At 40.0% G+C, this 23,090-nt stretch overlaps 1 protein-coding gene across 7 annotated transcripts in view; it reads left to right on the top strand.

The window, feature by feature from the left end:
* SORCS1 (sortilin related VPS10 domain containing receptor 1) overlaps nt 1-23,090 on the top strand; it is a 598,052-nt gene that overhangs the window by 425,176 nt on the left and 149,786 nt on the right. For all 7 annotated transcript variants that reach the window (XM_074382853.1, XM_039465320.2, XM_039465322.2 and 4 more), the window contains exon 6: nt 6,241-6,305. In XM_074382853.1, the coding sequence (XP_074238954.1) occupies nt 6,241-6,305 (65 nt within the window). The remainder of the gene's footprint in view (nt 1-6,240; nt 6,306-23,090) is intronic.

The raw sequence follows: 23,090 nt of genomic DNA, 5'->3' as shown, positions 1-23,090 counted from the left end.
CTAATTTTTGTATTTTTAGAGATGGGGTTTCACCATGTAGACCAGGATGGTCTCGATCTCTTGACCTCGTAATCCACCTGCCTCGGCCTCCCAAAGTGCTGGGATTACAGGCTTGAGCCACCGCGCCCAGCCAACTCATCCTTTTTTTTAATGGCTGTGTAGTATTCCATGGTGTACTGGTCCCAAAACAGAGATATAGACCAATGGAACAAAACAGAGGCCTCAGAAATAACGCCACGCATCTACAACAGTCTGATCTTTAACTAAAATCTGACATGCTTACCTTTTTTTAGTGCCATCTCCTGGCCTTCAGGATCAAACACAAAACATTAGCATTATGCAAAAACTGCTTTTTGATTGGGCCCCTGGTAACTTTTCAGTGTTCTTTTACTAATCTACTTTGAAAACACTGGATTTAGCCTATTGACTTACAATAGATGCCTATGTGGGTCATCTTCTCTTTGAGTTAGGGCCCCAGTACCTGCTATTTGTCTCTAAATAGAATGCCCTTCACTCCTTCTGTCCATGATCTTATTGTTGAATATACTTGAAGATTCTATTCATTTACTCCAAAGAGTTCCTGGACTTTCCTTCGCCTCCAGGTTTCCATCTGCAGGTGAAAGATCACTCTTCCGGTGTCTCCAAATAGCACCTTGAATGTTAGAACCCTTGCTTCATTGGGTTACTGCCTCTTCTGAAGTTCTAAAGTGCTGAGGTGCAGTAATTTTGTAGCCCTCGTTCTTGTTGCATAATAGGGGTTTGGAATGTTTCACTGCCTAAATAAATGAATAAGTCAGTGAATTTTATTTATTCATATAATTGATCTCTAAGCCATTGACTCATTTTTGGTCTATTGACTTATGACAATAAATAATTGTGATAAATCATTTCTGTTAGCAAGACATCCATGATATGTCAGGAATTTCTTAGTGCCAACATAAATTTTAATTTCTTAGGTAAGCATTAATATTCCCCGCCCATTTCTTGAAATAAGGGGGAAAGGCCGGGTGCGGTGGCTCACGCGTGTAATCTCAGCACTTTGGGGGAGGCCAAGGCAGGCGTATCATGGGATCAGGAGTTTGAGATTAGCCTGGCCAACGTGGTGAAACCCCATCTCTACTAAAAATAGAAAAATTAGCCAGGTGTGGTGGCGTGCACCTGAGGTTCCAGCCACTCAGGAGGCTGAGGCAGGATAATCGACTGAAACTAGAAGGTAGAGGTTGCAGTGAGCCAAGATCGTGCCATTGCACTCCAGCCTGGGTGAAACAGGGAAACTCTGTCTCAAAATAAAAAAGGAGGGAAAGAAGAGAAGAAGTTACCTGATTATCTTTATTTACTGATCCCCAGCTGTGTGCCAGTGATCTTGTTGGTACTTAAATATGTATATTATAGGAAAAACTATGTTAACTTCTTTTTAGAGACTAAAAAAAAATGATAGCATGGAGTTATTAACTATCTTAAGAAAAGTTACATCTACAGATAAATTAATACATGCTGATATGGCTGGTTTATACACTTCTCCTTCCTCGAAAAACATCCAGTTAATGCTTTTTGATAATCTATCTGTGGCATGCAGGTGCCTGGCACAGAGATATAGAAACGTTTGAGTCTGTCAATAAAGGAGATCGACAAATGAGTCACCAATTATAACATGGCCTACTTTTTTCTGTGCGAAAGTATGTGCATCATTCTGAAAGCCTCAGAAAGGATAACTAACTTGGCTTAAGTGGCATCCCCACTGAGAAGCCTATTTTCAACTTCAGTCATCTGCAGCTGAGCCACAGTGATAAGAGTTATGAAGGCAGAAGAAGGATGAGAGGAGATCCCAGGCAGACACGAGGATGTGCACAGGCAGACTCCCCTTCCCTTCCATAAAATTCAGTTCAATTAGGGAGTTCATTTTCCTGGTTCAACAGAACGGCAGTATAAAAGCATATAAGATACATCTACCGATTGCCTCTTTTTTAATAATTAAAATCTCCTAGACAAAATTTTTATTGTATATTTATGGAGAGATTCTTTCTGAGTCCCAGAAATGAGTAACATGCTATATTGGACATGAGTAAATATTGACTGATGAAAAACGTTGTGTATATATTCACTGAGAAAACTTGTTTCTCTGTACTTCGGTAAGTATAAAGAGTTCAGATAAAAGAACACTTACCTTTGGGAGCTCAGTGTAGTAAACGAGTCATCTATGCAGACGTGCAGCAAATCATTATGAACTACGACAGTGATAGGTGTGCTATGACCTAGAGGCATAAAGCAAAGGTGCCTAATCCCTCGTGCTTAATACCAGAAGTCAGATTTACCAACGTCTTTGAATACAGCTGTTTGAATATCAGTCTAGAGATCTCATTCTGCAAGTAAGACCATGAAGTGTTCATTTTGTATTAACTTCTATGTTGATGCTGTTTTTCTTTGATGATTATAATGATGATGGTGATGATGAAATACAGTTGGTCTTAAAACACACAGAAAACTGCCGAACTCTGTTGCTCCAACAAAAATTTAGGAGCATATATAGGCTACAGTAATGATACCATTTGGGTCAACTGCAGTGATATGCTTTCCCAAGGTATCTCGTCAATGACAGGACCATTAAAATCAGGACCTATACAGATGTTCAATGTTGACTGCCCTCAGCAATTAAGAACTCACTAGGGCCATAAAGTAAAAGGAGCAATCTTTCTTTATTATCTGTGACTGCTAGAGATGCTCTTGGATCACAGGTCTAAGGGTGAGCCCATCATCAAATACAAATTATTGGAAGCACTGTGGTTTGCCTTTCATATGTAAAGTTTTATTGTGTTGTTGTAATTGTTTACTATAGATGAACAAATGAGTAAGGAGGTTTGTTAGCCACATAGATTCGGGGAGAACAAAGAACTCTGTTTTGCTCTTGCCTCTTTTTTATCAGTTGATAAGGCAGCAGAGGGATGTCACTGGAAACAACAGCTTTGCCATTAAAGGTAATGCAAGATTTTAAGAAACTACTGCTATTGTTTATTTGAGGCCATAAGCTCATGGAAAACTACACTGAATCCAGGGTAATTATTTCACCTCCCATTGACACTAGCCATAAGCCAAGGAGATAGGCTTGCATGCTAGTTTTTAACCTTGTGTTTCCGGGATGCCAGGCTTCTCCTGAGAATAAATGGTGGTAGTCATTTCAAGGATGAGACTTATAGTAAGATGGACAGTTGAACAACATGTAACTGTCCGTTTTGAACTAAAACAGTTAACTGCTGAGCTTTCTGCATGGAGGCTTTTCAAGCAGTCCATTTACTTTTCTTTTCTTTTCTTTTTTTTCTTTTTCTTTTTTTTTTTTTTGAGACAGATTCTTGCACTATTGCCCAGGCTGGAGTGCAATGGAGAAATCTGAGCTCACTGCAACCTCCGCCTGCCGGGTTCACGCAATGTTCCTGCCTCAGCCTCCTGAGTACCTGGGATTACAGGCACACATCACCACACCTGGCTAATTTTTTATTTTTTTGAGACAGAGTTTTGCTCTTGTTACTCAGGCTGGAGTGCAATGGCGCGATTTCGGCTCACCGCAACCTCCGCCTCCTGGGCTCAGGCAATTCTCCTGCCTCAGCCTCCTAAGTAGCTGGGATTACAGGCACGTGCCACCACGCCCAGCTAGTTTTTTGTATTTTCAGTAGAGACGGGGATTCACCATGTTGACCAGGATGGTCTTGATCTCTCGACCTCGTGATCCACCCGCCTCGGCCTCCCAAAGTGCTGGGATTACAGACTTGAGCCACCGCACCCGGCCTAATTTTTTTTTTTTTTTTTTTTTAAGTAGAGATGGGGTTTCACTATGTTGGTCAGATGCGTCTCAAACTCTTGACCTTGTGATCTGCCCACCTCAGCCTCCCAAAGTGCTGGGATTACAGGCGTGAGCCACCATACCTGGCCTCATTTTCTGTTTTAATGCTCATGACTGTGGTCTTGTCAGAAGTCACCACGTGCGGATCCAGTTAATGCCTCAGTGTGGGAAGAGTCACTACCCATAGCCTACTAGTTGGTACAGTATTAGTTGCTGCTTGGATTCAAGAAGATTCCAGTGATGAAAACGTCCAAATGCCTGTCCCATGTCTATATGAGGGAAATTATGAAACCCTTATTAGGAAATACCTGCTTCCTGGGGGAAGAAGAAAGTAGGATTTAATGTTCCAAGCTTAGGCTCTGAATTTCAGGCCCTGTATCAATCAGGGAAAACTTACTGACAGCAGTAACAGGGCCTTAAGGAGACTTCTTTTCTCCAGATGAAGAGCAATTAAGTTAGCTAGCCCTCAGATTCTTTGAGTTGGGAAAATGAGTTTAAGTAGAGTTCTGGGAATGTCCCCAGGACAATGATTAATGATTAACTTCAGAAAATCCAGACCTTTCTAGCTCTTTCGCTTTCTTTCTCTTTACCTCTCTTCTCTAGTCCTCCCTGCCCTTCCTCCTAACTTTTTTCTTTTGTTTTAATCCTTTCTTCATTCCTTTATTCTTTCATTTCTCATTTGACTCTCTATTATATACCAGGAACTATACCTATGAATATAAAGTGTATAAAGAGAAGAACCTCCAGTACCTTTATTGGGTATCTGTGTGTGTGTATCTTTTGCATTTGTGTGTGTGTGTTAATGGAAGGGTATGCCTTCACATTGGAAAAAAACAAAAATAATTTTTTTTTTTTTAGACATAGTCTTGCTCTGTCTCCCAGGCTGGAGTGCAGTGGCATGCTGCTGTCTTACTGTAACCTCCGCCTCCTGGGTTCAAGCAATTATCCTGCCTCAGTCTCCTGAGTAGCTGGGACTACAAACCCCTGCCACCACACTCGACTAATTTTTGTATTTTTAGCAGAGATTAGGTTTCACCATATTGGCCAGGCTGGTCTTGAACTCCTGACCTTGTGATCCGGCCATCTTGGCCTCCCAAAGTGCCGGGATTACAGGCATGAGCCAGGCACTTGGCCAAAAAAAATTATTCATAACAAACTCTAATAAGGATCTTACAGGATTTATAACAAACACTTGCTGATAGGAGGAAAAGGCTTTCCCTGTCGTAAATGAGACATGTTTAACAGAGGAAGTGACTTTTCAGTTGTGTCTTAAACTACGATTCAGAGGGTTAGGTGAAGCCAGAGAAGAGTATCTCAAACTGAAAACAGAAGCTTACAGAGGCTCACAGAGGGGTGAGGAAATGAATGTGGCACTTTCCGAGAACGGCAACATTTTTCAGTGTGGCAGGCGATGGGCCAGCAAAAGTGACGTGGACCCAGTCTGTGTAGCGTGGTGGATACCACACTAGGCCCTGGAGGGATGAGTACTTTTAACATCTGCATTTTCTAACCTGGATTGAGTGGCTGGGCTAAGTGGTGACGGGCAGGCAGAGGTATCAATTTGGAGGCATTTCACTGTTTTCTATCTAGAAATGGAATTTCTGCAAAGCCTGTTTTCTGTGTAGAAATGGAAGTTCTGTAAAGCCTGATTTTTTTTCAAAAAGTCTGGATGTTCCCAAGTTTAATTAATCTTGTATAAAAATCCTACAGTGTGATTGCTGTATTATTTACGTTACAGAATAATAATAATTTTCTATTTAATAGAGCTCACTGCAAGATTACACAAAATAATGTATCTCTAAGGCATTTTAAATAGGCGTTGATTTTGCTTATACATATGGTTTCAGGCATATATCAGAAAGTGAGGTGCATCTATATATTTCTCTTTACACTGATTTGACAATGCAGAGAATGGTCACTCGGCTGTAACTGCTGCTACATTGATTGAGTCATGGGATTTGTTCATAGGGCAGTAGTAGGTGCAAGTTTCAAATGAAAAAATTAATTAGATTAGTGAGCTATGTAAATCACTGTTCAAGTCACCCAACTAAAGAAGCATGCCTGGCATCTGCCTAATAAGTTTTGAAGGTTTAATACACTGTCACTGGGGTTGATGCAAGAGTACACACAGAACATGTGTCCGGCCTGTTTGCAAGTCTCAGCTAATAGCACACAACATCCTTGCTAGAGTGCAGCCTGGCTTTCATCAAGTGACATTTTCATTACCGTTTTTAGTTGAGGTGGAAATTTTGCTGTCGGGCTGTATATATAAATAGAGTAGATATATTCGAAGCACTGTGAGTTTAGATGCCTCTGGATATTAAAAGTCTGGGGGCTCTGCCGGGTTCTTCTAAGGGACAGGTGAAGTCATTAATGTGGATGTTTCTTTTCACGTTTCTCTTTCTTAGGTCTGTGATGGGGTCAAACAAAGAACCAGACCTTGTGCATCTTGAGGCCAGAACTGTGGATGGTCGTAAGTAAATCAATTTTGCTGCAATGTTCTTAGTGCTATTAGTTCTATGAATCTGTCATGAACGGACTCTGTGTAATAATCTCATGATGTATGCATAGTAATGGTGGATATGTGCTTTCTGGGGATTTGGGATTGCAGGGGTGACCTGCTGCTTTTGACTCTAAGCTAGTAAGGTGCAGGTGTCTTCTGTTCAGAAGAGCTAAGGATAGGCCCACAGGCACAATGAATGGCACAGTGGCAATAATCATGTGATTTGGCATGAAGGCTTGTCTTCAGTGATGTGAAATAGTCTTAATAGTTTTTCATAAATATATATATATGTATATATATTTAAATTTATAAATATATAGATTATCTAGAAATGTGTCTATTTGGATAGTGGCAACACTCGCACAGCCCTCTCATTCAATCAAAGTGTCTTTCCAGGTAAAGAGAAAATCTCCAAACTCCTGCTTCCTAAAGTGTTTTGTTGTTGTTGATGCAGCTCCTGTTTTGTGTTGAGTTGTTTCTTCAGTCTCCTTATTTTGTCAGACATCATCCAGGCTGTGCCTCACTCTCTGGTTTGGAGACTCACAAAACACTTGGAAAGAATAAAACAAAGAGAGAAATTTTCTGGGTCCCCATCAGAAGCAGCAGGAGGGGAGACAGTTGAGTGCATTGCCCTCCTTCAGTAGTTCTCCTCAACTCTGGATGGGTATGCTACATTGAAGGACAGGACGACACTTCATGGCCTCATGACAACGTTGTAGATTGTTACTCTCATTTCCCATATGGAGAAACAAAGGTGTAGAAAGCTTAAGTAATAATATACCTAAGCTCATATGGTAAATAAATAGACGAGAGTGATGTCTATCTCACAAGGCCCGTCCAGGTGGGAATTCAAGAAACCAATGCATATAACATACTTCACACAGTGCATGACCTGTCAAACTGTTGAACGCTGTAATGGATGTTTCCTTCCCCTTCTCTGGTACAGAGGATCCTCAGAAGGGCTAATCATTTGCGGGGATACTGCTAGGCCTAGGATAGAGCGCTCCAGGTGAGAGGGGTAAAAGAAAATGAGCAAAAGGGGAAACTGTACATAGAAGAGAATGAGAAGAGAAAAGACAGGGAGAAAGAAAGGGGACTGAGACAGGGAGGAGAGGAAGAGAATGGACTATCCACAATGACCACTGAGCAATGAGGCTGTTGTAGGCTGCCTTGTGCTGGCCCAGAGAGCGATAATCTCATTTCCAAGACATTCCCAGTTTCTAAAATATCTCTCACAATTCACAAGCATCCTAGTTGCTGCCATTTGTGCCTGTCAACCAGTCTTTGGCTCTTCTGAACACAAAGGCAGAAGATCCTGTACTTTACCAGCTTACAGCCAAACAAAGTGGGTCACCCCTACAACCCAAACTCCCCCAAACCCACAAGTTTTTCATGGCTATGCATGTCTCCTAAGCTTTCTTACCTCTAAAGATTTTGTTTCCCTTCTGCGGGAGTGAATCTATTTTTTGACAGAGTCCATGTGGGTACAGGTCGGGGGCAAGGCTGGCCATCCTTCTCTGTAACCCAGGCAAAGCTTGTCACATGCAACATGCCCAGCACTGTGCCTGTCACAGAATGAGCTTAACAGGTCAGAGCTGCTTTCCCACCTCCTCTGGGGGCTCACTCTGGTGGTGACTTCTTCATTTCCTTGGACCAGACGATGTTATCTTGGATTCCAAGTTTCAGTTCTTGCTACGTAACAGAGATCAATATTTTTTTAAGGGAAAAGTAAGTCTTGCTTACTTCCCGTTGCTTTGATGATGAGGAGCTAAGTTCTCATCTTGCCCTAAAGCTCCAGCATAACCTGTGCCTGCCCATTTCCTCAGCCTAATCTCACTCTGCCCTCTCCTCACTCCTTGCTGGCAGACCTTTAGGCATGCTTTCAATTCTTGGAACATACAGGAGTCTGTCTTGCCATAAAGCCTTGACACATGTTGTTTCTCTACTGGAATATCATTCTCTCTTACCTGTACCCTGACGAATCGCACATAATTGATTACTGTGGATGGTCCTGACCTCAGGTTAATCACCTATTTCTTAGGAAAGCCTTTCTAAACTCATCTAAATGCTCTTATTTTGCTTGCTTTTATACAACTCTGTTTTTAAATCACATTCTTTTCTGTTTGAAATTATACTTTCTATTTCCATGATTGTTTGATCACAACTGTTTCTCCCCACCAGTCTGTAAGTTTTATGAGAGCAGGGACCATGTGTATCATGTTCAGTATTGTATCTCCAGAGCCAGGCATGGCAGCACACATGTGTAGTTCCAGCTACTCATGAGGCTGAGACAGGGAGATCACTGGAGCCCAGGAGTCCAAGGACATAGTGCACTATGAACATACCTGTGAATAGCAACTTCACTCCAGCCTGGGCAACCTAGTGAGATCCCATCTCAAAACAGAAACATTATATCTCCAGCACATGCCACAGCATCTGCATGTACAGAGAGCTCACCAAACATGTCGAATGGCTGCATACTTAGCTGACCAGTTGCCAAGGTTACCAGTTGGCTACCTCACCTCACTTACCAGGTTATCTGAAAATACTAGAGCCTTGAATCTTAAACCTTAGCATGTATACTGCCCACCTCAGGACCTGGTTAAGATCTGGATTGTGATTCAGTAGGGGCCTGAGGGTCTGCATTTCTTTTTTTTTTTTTTTGAGACGGAGTATCACTCTTGTTACCCAGGCTGGAGTGCAATGGCACGATCTCAGCTCACCACAACCTCCGCCTCCTAGGTTCAGGCAATTCTCCTACCTCAGCCTCCTGAGTAGCTGGGATTACAGGCACACACCACCATGCCCAGCTAATTTTTTTGTATTTTTAGTAGAGACGGGGTTTCACCATGTTGACCAGGATGGTCTCGATCTCTTGACCTCATGATCCACCCGCCTCGGCCTCCCAAGGTGCTGGGATTACAGGCTTGAGCCACCGCGCCTGGCCATGAGGGTCTGCATTTCTAACAGGCTCCCAGATGATGTCCTGGTCTGTGCTGCTGGTCTGTGAAACATGCTTTGACTAGCAAAGTTCCACAACAGAAAATTAGTGAAAGCGATTGAGGGTCTGTTTCCCATGATTGCACCCCTAGTTGAGGAAGCTCTGGATGGAATTGGTAGCATCTGGATTGCTTTCATTTTCAAGGTTTTGGGCATGCTGCTGTTTTCTGGCTTCTGGCATCCAGTGCACATAACCCTGTGTCCTAAAAACAATGAGGCCATTACTCTCCGTGATCTGCACATTTCCTTAACACCCAATATTATTCCTGTGCTCCCTGAAGGCACAGCGGTTGATAATGCCAAACTGTCATCTCAGGCTCAGCTTTCACAAGGCATGAAATATATCAGTTCTAATTTTATTTATTTTACTTTACTTTTTTTTGCAAAGGCAGCATCTTCAGAAACTATCCAAGGGTGAAAATTCAATAAAGGGATTTAATTTGAAAAGTTAGCCCTGTCAAAATAAAACTGGGAAAAAAAAAAAAACACCAAAAAAACCAACCTACCAGTTGATCAGTTGATAGAGAGGGTCTAAGCATAACACCTGTCCTGTCACAGCATTAAAAGAAAAGAGAGAGAGATTGTCTCAGGAGCCAAGTTTCCAGTTTAAAAAACAAAAACAAAAACAAAAAAACAGGGAGGAGGAAGATGGAAGGAAATAGCATAGAGAAGTCAGGGTAGCAGGGTGTTAGCAAATGTAGCTGGCAAAATTTGGTAGTATACTAATTAAAATCAGGCTACAGTCTCATCAGCTGCACTGAGAATTTCATAGCTCTGTGTTACCTCTTATTTCCTTTTTTTTGTTTTTTTTGGGACAGAGACTCACTCTGTCACCCAGTCTGGAGTGTAGTGGCACTGTCTCCACTCACTGCAACCTCTGCTCCCAGGTTCAAGTGATCCTCCTGACTCAGCCTCCTGAGGAGCTGGGACTCCAGGCATGCTCTACCACACCAGGCTAATTTTTGTATTTTTGGTAGAGGTGGGGTTTTTCCATGTTGGTCAGGATGGTCTCAAACTCCTGACCTCAAGTGATCCGCTTGCCTCTGCCTCCCAAAGTGCTGGGATTACAGGCGTGAGGCACTCCTCCTGGCATTTTTCTTCTCATTTCCTAATTGAGATCCTCTTTTTATTCTCCATTCATTATTGCTTTTTTTTTTTTTTTTTTTTTTTTTTTTTTAAAGATGGAGTCGTGCTCTTGTTGCCTAGGCTGGAATGCAATGGCTTGATCTCAGCTCACTGCAACCTCCGCCTCCCAAGTTCAAATGATTCTCCTTCCTCAGCCTCCCTAATAGCTGGGATTACAGGTGCCCGCCACCATGCCCAGCTGATTTTTTTTGTATTTTTAGTAGAGACAGTATTTCTTTATGTTGGCCAGACTGCTCTGGAACTCCTGACCTCAGGCAATCTACCCTCCTTGGCCTCCCAAAGCACTGGCATTACAGGGGTGTGCCACTGCACCTGGCCCCATTCATTATTGTTTACATATATGAGCCCATTGTTTTTATTCTAGGTTGTACACCTTGTAGAGTATATGCCAGATATACTCTAGAATAATATAATGTTTTTTTGTTTTGTTTTGTTTTTTGAAATGAAGTCTCGCTCTGTTGCCCAGCATGGAGTGCAGTGGTGCGATCTCAGCTCACTGCAACCTCTGCTTTCCGGGTTCAAGCAATTCTCCTGCCTCAGCCTCCCCAGTAGCTAGGATTACAGGTGTCTCCCACCACGTCCGGCTAATTTTTCTATTTTTGGTAGAGCTGGTGTTTCACCATGTTGGTCAGACTGATCTCAAACTCCTGACCTCAAGTGACCCACCCACCTCAGCCTCCTAAAGTGCTGGGATTACAGGTGTGTGCCACCGCACCCGGCCATCATGTTTTTGACTTTGAAAAAGAAATTATTTTCTGATTTTAGTGTGTTGACATATTTTGTAGTCAAGGCACTGAGACATTTGACACACTTGCCAGCTGGGCTCTTCCCTATGGAGTTTGTTGTGAATCCTTCCATGGGTTTCTTACTCAAAATTTAGTCTTGGTCTCATTTCAGATGTCCGTAGATTACATGTTACACTTAATTTCTGTTTCCAATGAAGTCCCCATATGTGAGGGGAGGTAAGCTCTGGAAAGCTTTAGTTTTTTACATGAGACAAAATATTATATCTTTATTTTTACAAACCTTGTAACTTACAAGATTACTTTCAATTATAGGTGTTAGAAATAAACTGGAGTAGTAGTAACAATATGAGCGACTTTGTCGCAATAGAAATTACACATTTTATATCATAATATAGTCATTATATCAGAAAATATTATTTATGCTGATTCTTTCCTCAAAATTATAGTAGTAATCAGACCTGCCAATAGATCTTGTTATGTAATATATTAATTTTAAAAGTCCCTATAAGGGTATTATATATTTATTTTTTAATCTTTTAATAACTAAATATAATTGAATTAGGGTTTTTTTTTGTTCTGGTTAATTTATTTTATGCATTAAAAACATTCTGAAAAAATGGGTCCACAGGCTTTCTCAGATTGCTGATGGGATCCTTGGCACAGATTCTGAAACTTTGCTCCCCAAATGGCAAGTGTCTGTGTGGGAATGTGGGCTTATTTATATAAACTAGTACTTTACCTTAGATCCTCAAGAAAGCTTTTTTCTGTGAGAGTCTATGATTGGCACTGACGTTTCTTACCAACTATCCTCTAATATGTGGATATCTTATAGTTTACATCTGTGACAAGGATGTTATTCCTTCTTGTATTGCTTTTTGCCTTGGGAGGTGCGATGAAAAGAGCATGCTCAATTACAATCAATCACAGGATGTAATATTGGACATTTTTGAACATATTTATTTGGATGTGACATTTATTATTAGCCTCTGAGTTCAAAGATGACAAATTGACAGGTCCTCAATCAGGAAGCAAATATTTTATTAAGTATTCATTTGTGTGTGTGTGGGTATGTGTGTGCATGGTTGGAGCCCAGTACATTAAAATACCAAAAAGGAAACCTGTATTCTATCGATTTGCCTAAGGTGCCTTTGTGTATGTGTGTGTGTAATCCATATAGTTAAAGAGAAATTGTTGACCAAACTGTTGGGTTGAAAGCTGTGTGAAAAATTGTATCTTTTTTTTTTTTTTTTTGAGATGAAGTTTCACTCTTGTTGCCCAGGCTGGAGGGCAATGGTGTGATCTCAGCTTATGGCAACCACCACCTCCCGGGTTCAAGTGATTCTCCTGCCTCAGCCGCCTGAGTAGCTGGGGTTACAGACATGTGCCACCGTGTCTGGCTAGTTTTATCTTATTTAATCTCGGTTCTATGTCCAAAAGAGAGCTCAGAGCCCAAAACATTTATTTTTATTTTATTTTACTTTTTGAGTAGTGATGAGATCTCACCATGTTGCCCAGGCTGGTCTTGAACTCCTGGGCTCAAGTGATCCTCCTGCTTTGACCTCCCAAATTGCTGGGATTATAGACATGAACTACCACCCCCAGATGAAACATTTAATAGTTATTGAATTAATAAATATATTAGTGTTTCACTGTTTAGGTATACCTACTGAAAGAAGGATCTTTAACCACTGGGTCAGTGGAGTCCTGTAGCACTAAGAGATGAGTGCAAGAGACTTAATAACTCTCTGAAATTGGGTGCCACGTTTTATGCATATTTGATTTTGGAGGAAAATAACAGCTATCAAAATTTTTCACATGACAATTACACATGGGTGTATAGTTGTATGTTACGGTCATCTGTAAGAGAACCTGCAATACCATCTTTGGCCATTATGGCGTCTTCCTTTTACTTCCAAAATAGAAGGCCCAACCTGTAACCTGAATGTTTCTGTACTGGTGGTACAGAATGTTTCTGTACTTGTGCGAGCAGGGACAGGGACAGGGGAGACAATTACTGGTCTCAGTGTTTATTTGCATGAGTGAATAACCTCATAACAACTTTCCCAAGGACTAATCTCATTCACTGGGGAACAACAAGCCTTGGCCCTTTAACCATCTGTGAAAATGACTGCCCAAAAACTCTGTGAAATGAACCTCAAAGTAGCATTTTAACAGGCTGAAATAAAATAAAAGAAACTCACAACTTTATGTAACTATGCATCCCACTAATTCTGGTCTTGGGTGAGAACTGGAAATCTTGTTTTCTACTTCTATCTTCCAGCTTTCCAACTTAGTTTCCATATTGAACAGTAAGTATGTCAAAATCTGGATAAGGTAAGCACTGCTGAAATGCTTTAGGGAGGTAATAGAGACCTCGGTTCTCAAAGTCTTCAGTATCTCAGCTACAGAGTATTTTGGAGTTTTCACTGTGAAAACAGATTTACTTTCATATCAACAAAAATAGCAGTGATAACAATCAAAATGTAAGAAGTTATACATATACACACACATATGTATATGTATATATAGATATAATATATACACATATAATTTGTATATATTATATCTATATTACAAATTATATGTATATTATATGTATATTATATGTATAAAATATACAAATTATATGTGTATATATTATATCTATATAACACATATAATTTGTATATATCATATCTGTGTTTCTCCAGAAATTGTTTAGGCTTATACAGATGAATATGTATATGTATACACACACATATACTCACACAAGTAAACCTGTTGAAAAATTGTTGTGCCAAATTTAGTGTTTGTGAATATAAAAGCAAGTTAAAAATCTTTCCATATTAGGACATATAAATTTAGCTACTTCATGGTTAATTGATATATAGAACCTCATTATAAATTCAACTATAATTTAGTAATTACTAAATTTAGTAATTTAATTGAGTAGTTACTAAATTATAGAGACCTTTGGAGATCTAGATGCCTCTGGCTATTTCAAACAATGCAAATATATACACACACACACACACATATTATTTATTTGGTTAGTAAGCATTCAGAGAATTTCATGAGGGAAAATTCCTGGGTCAGAGAGTTTATACATTTGTAATTTTTGCGAATATTGTCAAATTGCCTCCTGAAATATTTGCAACAGTGAATAGTCTCTCAGTATGAGAGTGTCTGTTTGCAAGCCCTCAGCAATCCTGGACATTATCGAAGACTTTAAATATAATCCATCTGAGAGCAAATTTTAAAAAGGCATATCCTTATTGTTTTAATCTGCATGTATTTAATTAAGAATGAGGTTGAGAATTTTTCTTTTCTACCTCTATCTCTTCTTCAGTGAACTTCAAAAAGTCAAATCTTTTGAATAGAGAAGACAAAACCTTTGGCATTGATATACACTTTAAAAAATATCAAATTGGCACCCCCACTTCAGCCAAAGTCCCAGCGTTAGCACAACAGTTGCCATTCTTAGACCCTGCATTTCATAGTCTTCATTTATCTTCCTTTTTTGGCAAGTTATTAATAGTTTCCGAGGTAGAGCTTGGAAGAGGTTAGAAGTTTCCATTTCTGGTCAGCTTCAGATTCTGATAGATCCTCACCACTTCCTCACATGCTGAGAAAATGCATACACATGTTCTTACCTCTCTTCTATTCCCAAATAAAACATCAAGGTTTAGCTAGTATAGCCAGAATGTAGTACTTTGCTTTTTTTTCCCCTAGCAGTGTTATTCTGACCCCATGTTTCATATTACATATTGATTTCAGTGACTGGTGATATCCACGTGGCCTCTCTGATTTAGTAGCCTGAAGACAACCCTAACAACCAACCAGAAAAGCATGAAATAAGATAACACGGGCCTCCTAGCACATCATTGAAAAGCCTGATAGTGACAGTACAACCACAGGCTCAGCTGGGCAGCTTTCAGATTGGGTTCTTTGTAGCCATTATAGGCCACTTCCTCTGCTTCCCAGTTGCCCACCCACCTGCAAGAAGGTCTGTGCCCTTATCTTCCATGCTGAGGATGAGAGAACAGAGGTGCACAAAAAGCTGCTCACTCACAGCCCTTAACTTTAGGACAAAGATCTAGGCATCTATTTGGTCCTTGGGAACCCTCAGAATATCGTAGCAGCAAGCCATATGACATGCAGATGTGGCAATCCCCAAGTGTTGAAAAATTTCTAATGTTTCTGATTCTTGTTTTTTTTTTTTTTTTTTTTGAAGTAGCATCATAAAGACCTTGGCATTTATTCATCTATTTTCTTCCTTTTTTCTCTAAATTCTCAAGCACCAGTGATGCTAGGATCATGCATTATTATTCCTATTATTTATCTCCTGTGAGCACACTAGGTACTTTTCAGCTGCCCTACTTATAACAACCCTTGGAGGTAGACACTACTCTTATTTTCCTCATATTAATGATGAGAAAATGGGGCTTACAAAGATTAAGTGGTTTTTTTTCCCATTGTTTCAGAGTTAGGATTTAAATCCAGGTCTGTTTCACTCTGGACCTTTTATTCATTCATTCAAAAAATATTGTTGGGCATCTACGCCACATCAGACGCTCTTCTAGGCATGAATGAGGGATGATTAGAAACTGAACTACAGGATCTGCTCTTGTAAAGTTTACCTTCTAGTTAGGGAAAATGTTATAAAAGATGCACGACGCACTTGCATGAAAAGTAGATCTACAAATGTATGAGAAAAACCGAGTAGGGAGAAGAGAGAGTGATGAGAGAAAGAGGGCCGTCAGGAAGAAGTCTCGGATGAGGCGGCTTTTGGTACTTAAGCCAAGTCTATATGGAAGTATGGGAGAGAGCTATGTGTCTGTCTGGTGGAAGAGCATTCCAGACAGTGGAAGAGTATATGCAGAGGCTATGGGATATGAGCATGCTTGGCATGGCTGAGGCAGAAGAGAAGGCCAGGTGGCTGGATTCGAGGGAGGGGCAGGCAGATGTGTCATTTGTCTTTATTCCGCTATCTGAGATGAGGACTTTTCCATACTGTTCTTTGTTGAGCACCTCCTATGTTTCAAGTGTGATACCTGGTATGGAGGGTGATAAAAATAATTAAGGAATTGTTCATTGAATGTAGCACATGTCTTAGAGACAGTGTCTCTCTGTTCTGAAATTAATCTTATAGTATGTAGACACATCTAAGTAAATTTGCACACCCTCTTCCCTCACTCCCCCTTCAAAAAATAAAAATAAAACACTTGGAGAAGAAACTGGAAACTATGTTTTCTCCTCCATGAGCTAAATGGTTTCATTTCTTTCTCTGCCCTTTCCACTTTCTTTCCTGTTTGATTTTTTCTTTTTATTCTTTTCTGTCTCTCTTTAACTCTCCCACTGCTCCCTACTGTCTTTGTAAACTTAACTTGCAAAGCTATGTGATATGCTTCTCAGTTCTCCATGATTGAGTGTGACATTGTGGATAATTTTCTGTCTTTACCCAACGAAACTAGGTGTTAGTGTGGGTTTCTAGGAGGACTTTCTCGCAAAATACACAGCCCATGTTCCCCAAACATATCTCACATTCTCTCTTGCCTCTGTGCTCCTACCCAGTGCTCCTTCTTTCTGGAATGATGAGTTATCCTCGTCACCATTCCAGGCAGCCTTGTAGGCTTTCCTTAGCTTTTCCATAATGTCCCCATCCCTGACAAAAGTAATTCCCTCTGTAACATAGATTGAATAGTAAACTAGTCTCTGTCCTCAAAAAAACGATATAGGCCGTGGAGGAATAACAAGTCCACAACTCTGTGTGATGCAAAGTAAAATAAATTCAGTGCTACAGGAAAAGTTTCCAGCACAGAGTAAAACATCTGTGCAGAGGTATGAGGGTTGGCTGTGTCTCATCAGCTAGCCCATAGCACTTCCACTTCTCCTAGAATACACTCACCCTGCTTCGTTGTAACTGGACGGTGACCTTTCTGGATTTATATTATTAGGTTGGTGCAAAAGTAATTACAGTTTTTGGCAATTACCGCAGTTACTTTTTGGACTCACCTGGTAATATGCTTCTGTTTTCTCTGCCATGTTCCCAGTTTTTAGTTTCATGCTTGGCAAAATTTTATGATCCCAGAATTTTCCCTGTAGCAGTCGTGGCCTCCTGAATGCCCAAAGGCCAACAATAAAATACAAAATGTAGTCAGTGACACCGGTCCCAAATCAAGAAATGTCATAGAAGAAAGCAGTGCTAAGTCACAAACTCATCATGCCAAGCTAGAATGTTTGATGTAAGTTTATAATTTTCACAGAAGTGTCTTGTCCTCTGTCCAGAATTTTTGGAGCCAAGACTAGAATCTCACTTTTGACATTCTCAGTTTCTAGCCGGTACATGTGACAGAGGGCACTAGAATCTTGATAGGAATTTAGTGTATATGAACAGCAGTACGTTGACACGTGTACGTGTATGTGTGTGTGTGTGTGTGTGTGTGTGTGTGTTGAGAACATTTCATATAAAAGTTTCAAAACAGAGCAATAGAAAAAACAAAAGGATAAGTTATGTGTGCTTATATGGGCTTTAAAATCTGTTCTGCTTTTAAACAGATTGCTTAAATAGTTGATTTAAATTGTTTTCAAAGGGAAACAATGGGAATAGGTGAGTTTTAAAGTGCTTATGCTTGCCTGCCTAGTTTCTAGCTTTGCTTAAACTTCTACAATATTAGGGCAAATTAAAGTATTTGGTGCTAAATACTTCTTGAATGATAGAATGGAGGATTGAATTCCAGAGATCTGTAATATATTTTTTTTGCTCTGTTGGTCAGGCTGGTCTCGAACTCCTGACCTCAAGTGATCCATCCACCTTGGCCTCCCAAAATGTAGGGATTAGAAGGGTAAACCAATGCACCTGGCCTGAATTTTTAACAAAGTTTAAGAGAGAAAAAACATGTGATCCACTTAGTACAGTTTCTGACCCTGAGGAGAGGTTGCTCTGGTTATTTTGGAGGTTAATGCTGCTGCTGCTGTTATCAGTGAAGGCATACTGGCGAAGGAAAGGTTTGTCTGAGCCCCAGGAAAAACTCCACAGAAGAAGGGCCAGGAAGTATTTGGACCGAGTAACAGGAAAGGAAAAGGCAACTCAAATCAGCAGAACTCTCTGAATGAACATAGGGTGTCAGCCAGGAATAAGCATGCTATTTAGAAACAGCAGAAGCCCTAAAGACAGGGACTTGCCAGCAGCATCACAGAGCTTTGTTCTGTTTTGACAGCAGTGGGAAGGAAACAGGTTTCAGTGGATAATTTATGGTAAAGATCTGTTGGATCTTAAAGTCACAGTCTGATTTTTAACATCCTTTTTGTTTCTAAAACTCTAATAACTCTCATTATGTAAGGAAATAATCTAAAACCGAGCATGGTAAATGACCTTCTCAGAGTTGCCCACCATGTTGGAGATGGAGCTAGGATCTAGACCATCACTCCAACAGGAAGATGCCCGCTGATTGGCCCTGTGTGTTGGGTGCAAAGATGACTTCTACATTCTCCTTGTAGACCTACTTATTTTGCAGTGCTGTCTGCTGACCACTACCACACCCTGTGCTGCCTGTGCAGAATATTTGTGTTTGTATTATTGTGCAAGGAGAATATTTTTTCATGGTATTTTAAAAAACTTAAAAAAAATCTTTAACCCAAACAAAAATTGAATATAAAAAGAAAGAAGTGGCCAGGGGTGGTGGCTCATGCCTGTAACCCCAGCACTTTGGGAGGCTGGGGTAGGTGGATTACCTGAGGTCAGGAGTTCGAGACCAACCTGGCCAACATGATGAGACCCCATCTCTACTAAAAATACAAAAATTAGCCAAGTGTGGTGGCATGCTCCTGTAATCCCAGCTACTCAGGAGGCTGAGACAGGAGAATCGCTTGAACCTGGGAGGCGGAGATTGCAGTGAGCTGAGAGCATGCCACCGTACTCCAGCCTGGGTAGCCCAATGAGACTTTGCCTAAAATAAAAAGAGGGAGGGATAGAAGGGAGGAAGCCGCTGCTGCTTCGGGTATAAATGTCCTTACTACTTTATAGGTGGTTAGCTTGACACACAGTGAGCAGTATTGGTGATTAAAGAGAGATAACTTAAATACCAGCTATAGCTACCTAAGTTATGTGAGCACAGCCTAACCAGGCACTTGCCTCAATACATTTCAGGACTAATGTCATTAAATGTGATAACTTCTGGCAAGATGGATATTGTTTATTCCCATTTTCTAGATCAGAGTTTGGAGACATGGAGTGATTTACTTTGGTTTACCAAGCTAGCAGGTCTTGAGCCTGTATTTAAACCTCTGATTGTCTGATGAAGCTTAGCTTTTTAAAAGAGCTTCCACTCCCTAGATCAGCACAGGTTTTGGGTGGTTGGGGATTGCATTAGTCTAAGCAGCAGCTGTTACAGAGAGTGAAGATGCTTGAAAAGAACAGCACAGTGTCCTAATTACCTATGGCAAGGAAAACATCTGTGTAGGAAAAGTAATGAAATTAATTCTAATGTCTAGCAGTTGCATGCATTAATTGACATTAATTAATGCCAAATTACAAGATACTTCCTATGGAATCACATCATACACTCACCAGAATTGAATATGGAAAGAGTTCATCATACTTAATGTTATTACAGCAAGCCTCAAGAGGAACAAGAGTGATTGGTCCCTCATTATGAAGTACAGCCAATTTCTTTCTGTTTCCATTGGGAGGAGAAAGGGAACAAACCAGGAACGCTTTACCAGGGGCAGGCTCTTCAGAATCGATCATTTCCCCTTTAGCTTGCAAATTTCACTTTGAGCCACTCTGAGCAAAAAGTGGTTTGAAAACCTCTTCCCGGGCTTTTCTCGTGTCACTTACTTTTATATTTGGAAATTCTCATACCAACGATAGGCTTATTGCACAGCTCAACAGCAGTAAGCAGCATGGGAAGTAGTGAAAGAACAAGCAGAGAAATTAGAGAATGTTGATCTCACAAGCCCACCGTGACTACCCCTTGCCCAGCTGTGAGGGGCTGGACTAGGGATTTGTCATTACAGATTGTCCATCTCTTTCACATTAGTGCCTCTCCACTGTTGCTGACATCTCATATGTATCTTCTATTCATTTTTCCTGTGCAAACATATATTTACAGATATCTATATATATATATCTTGCAAAAAAACTCAGGTCCATAATGCACATATTTTGGTAACCTACTTTTTAAAAACTTTTATTTTGGAATAATTTTACATACACAGAAAAGTTACTCAAGATAGTACAGAATACATGTACTCTATACCCAGCTTCCTCTAATGTTAACTTTTTATGTAATCGTGGTATATGTTTCAAAGTTAGGAAATTAATGTTGGTGTAATATTACTAATTGGTAACCTACTTCTATAATATAAACTATATTAAGCATTTCCTCATAAAAGCAGGATCTTAGTAGCAAACTGAATGTTCCATAGTTTATTAAATTATTTTTCTATTGGCCATTTCATTTTTTCCAAAATTTTTTTATTATAAATAACACTGATAAATATGCAAGTTTTTTTATTTTAAAATTAAAAATCTATATATTTGCATTGATCTTAGATTTTTTCCCTTAGAATTCTCAGAAATAAATCCTAGGTCAACGAATATCTTTTTTTTGTGTTGTTGAGATGGGGTTTTGCTCTTGTTGCCAGGCTGGAGTGCAGTGCTGCAATCCCAGCTCACTGAAACTTCTTGAGTTCAAGTGATTCTTCTGCCTCAGCCTCCCAAGTAGCTGGGATTAGTGGCACATGCCACCACGCCCAGCTAATTTTGTGTTTTTATTAGAGATGGGGTTTCACTATGTTGGTCAGGCTGGTCCTGCATTTTTAAGTATCTTGATTCATTTTGGCAAATTACCACACAAAAATATTAAGGTGGTCTTGTTTTGTATCTAGGGGTATCTGTTTGATTCTTAGATAGAAGCCAAAATATACTTAACAAAAGTTGACCCTAAACTCACTCGGATTTTTCATGCAATATAGTATAGTAGAAATAAACCAAAGTTGGGGTCCGGCTAACCTCATTGCAACCACATACTGCCATTTCTACAAATCACTATTTCTTTTAGCTTCGTTCTCTTTATCTGCAAAATCAGTTGGTATACTCTGTAGTGTTGTGAAGATTAAATGTACTAGATCTATATGAACATGCTTCAGACTGCCTGGCTCATAGATGCTCAACAAATATTAGATTCTATCTTTATTTTCTCCCTAAATCCCTTAGATTAATAATTTCCATATAGATGAGTTAGAAACATGAAAAGGGTGTGTTAATATTTTCCATCTTATGTTTGTACAGGGACCTTTGAAGAGGAGCTTTAGGTCTTAAGGAAAAGAAAAAAGCCATCAGACACTAATACAAATAAAATGAGAAATGTATATGCCTCAAGTCCTCATTAGGTATTGGTCTTAGAAATTCTAGTTGGAAATTGTATTTGTAATTTGAAGCTCAAGACCTCCTAATCAAATTCCAGTGTGTTTAACCCTTGTTTTTGTTCATTATCTCACATAACAAGAAGCACAGAGGTTGGGCAGCTTTAGGTTCAGTACCATCAACAACTCAATGATGTCATTAGGGAATGGGTACTTTCCGTCTGGTTGTCATACTCATTATATAAGCTTGACTGTAAGATTGGCTTCTTTGGGTAACCAGAAGCCTAGAGCCATTCACATTAAGACACAGTATTTACAAAGGCAGGAGACCTTCTGCTGTATCTTCTGATATCTCTCAGACACCTCTTAAAAGCTCTCCCCTCACTTCTCATGTACCAGTATTAGGTTTAAATGCCCTCTTCTAGAACAACCAATGTTAAGTAGAGAAGGAAGGCTTGAGTGGGTTTAGACTGACAACATCTATCTTTGCATATGGGAACTTCTGAGTCACATGGAGAAAAGATGATCTGACAGATCCAGAATTGCCTTTTCAGCAATAAGGCAGAGAAGAATGGGTGTTCAGCAGCATGCCAAGAGTACCTGAGTCAGAAATGTAACTGGAATATTTAAATTTGGCTTAACTAATCTTTTTAAGGACTAGTGTGTTCCCAGAACTTATCATTATAAAAGGTAGCAACACAGAAAACAGAAATATTATTCTTAATCATAACAACATTTGTATGAGTTTCAGTTTCAAAACATTTAGCATATATGTTATTTTAATTCTTACAGCTAAAGTACAAGATAGTTGATATTGACATTCTCCTTTAATAGATGAAGGAGGCAGCGAAACTGGCCCAATTGTCCCATAGAACATGATGTTTATGCTTTCTTTTGAATAAACACAGAAATTGATCCTCCCAGTCTTAAAACTTGAGAAAGTTACATTTGTTTTATCCAAGTTCTTATCGGAGTTCTTTTCTCAGGCAACCAACCATCAGGCCTCCCAGATAGCATCAAGGAACTGGGATGCTAGCTTGCCAGATCATTGCATCTAGACAGTGAGACAATAGACCTCTCACTGGTCCTGTTTGCCTAACTGACAGCTTGCTTCCTGCTGACCAGCTCTTCTTCCTTACACCTCTCTAATTCCTATTTTCCCACATGTGGTTACATTTCTTCCCTGCTACATAAATTTCTAATTTTATTTGGTCAGGGATATGGATTTGAGACTGATCTCCCCTTTCCTCAATTGTGGCACCTGATTATAGTCTTCTTTCTTAGTAATACCCGTTGTCTCAGTGATTGGCTTTTTGTATGATGAGCGGAAGAACCAAAACAGAACCCCTGGTATTGCAATAATAGCAAGACTCAGGAATATGAAAGGATTTCCTATGAACTACACAGCTAATAAGTAATCACATCAGAATTCAAGACTAGTTCTTACTGTCACAAATCTCCATTGTTTCTATGACCCCCAAGCTACATTTTGGAAAAGAGAAGCCACTTAAAATCT

The sequence above is a fragment of the Saimiri boliviensis genome, chromosome 12 (genome assembly GCF_048565385.1).
Source record: "Saimiri boliviensis isolate mSaiBol1 chromosome 12, mSaiBol1.pri, whole genome shotgun sequence".
NCBI classification, from domain to species: domain Eukaryota; kingdom Metazoa; phylum Chordata; class Mammalia; order Primates; family Cebidae; genus Saimiri; species Saimiri boliviensis.
The sequence above is the reverse complement of the archived record's forward strand: the minus strand, read 5'-3'. Positions and strand labels throughout refer to the sequence as shown.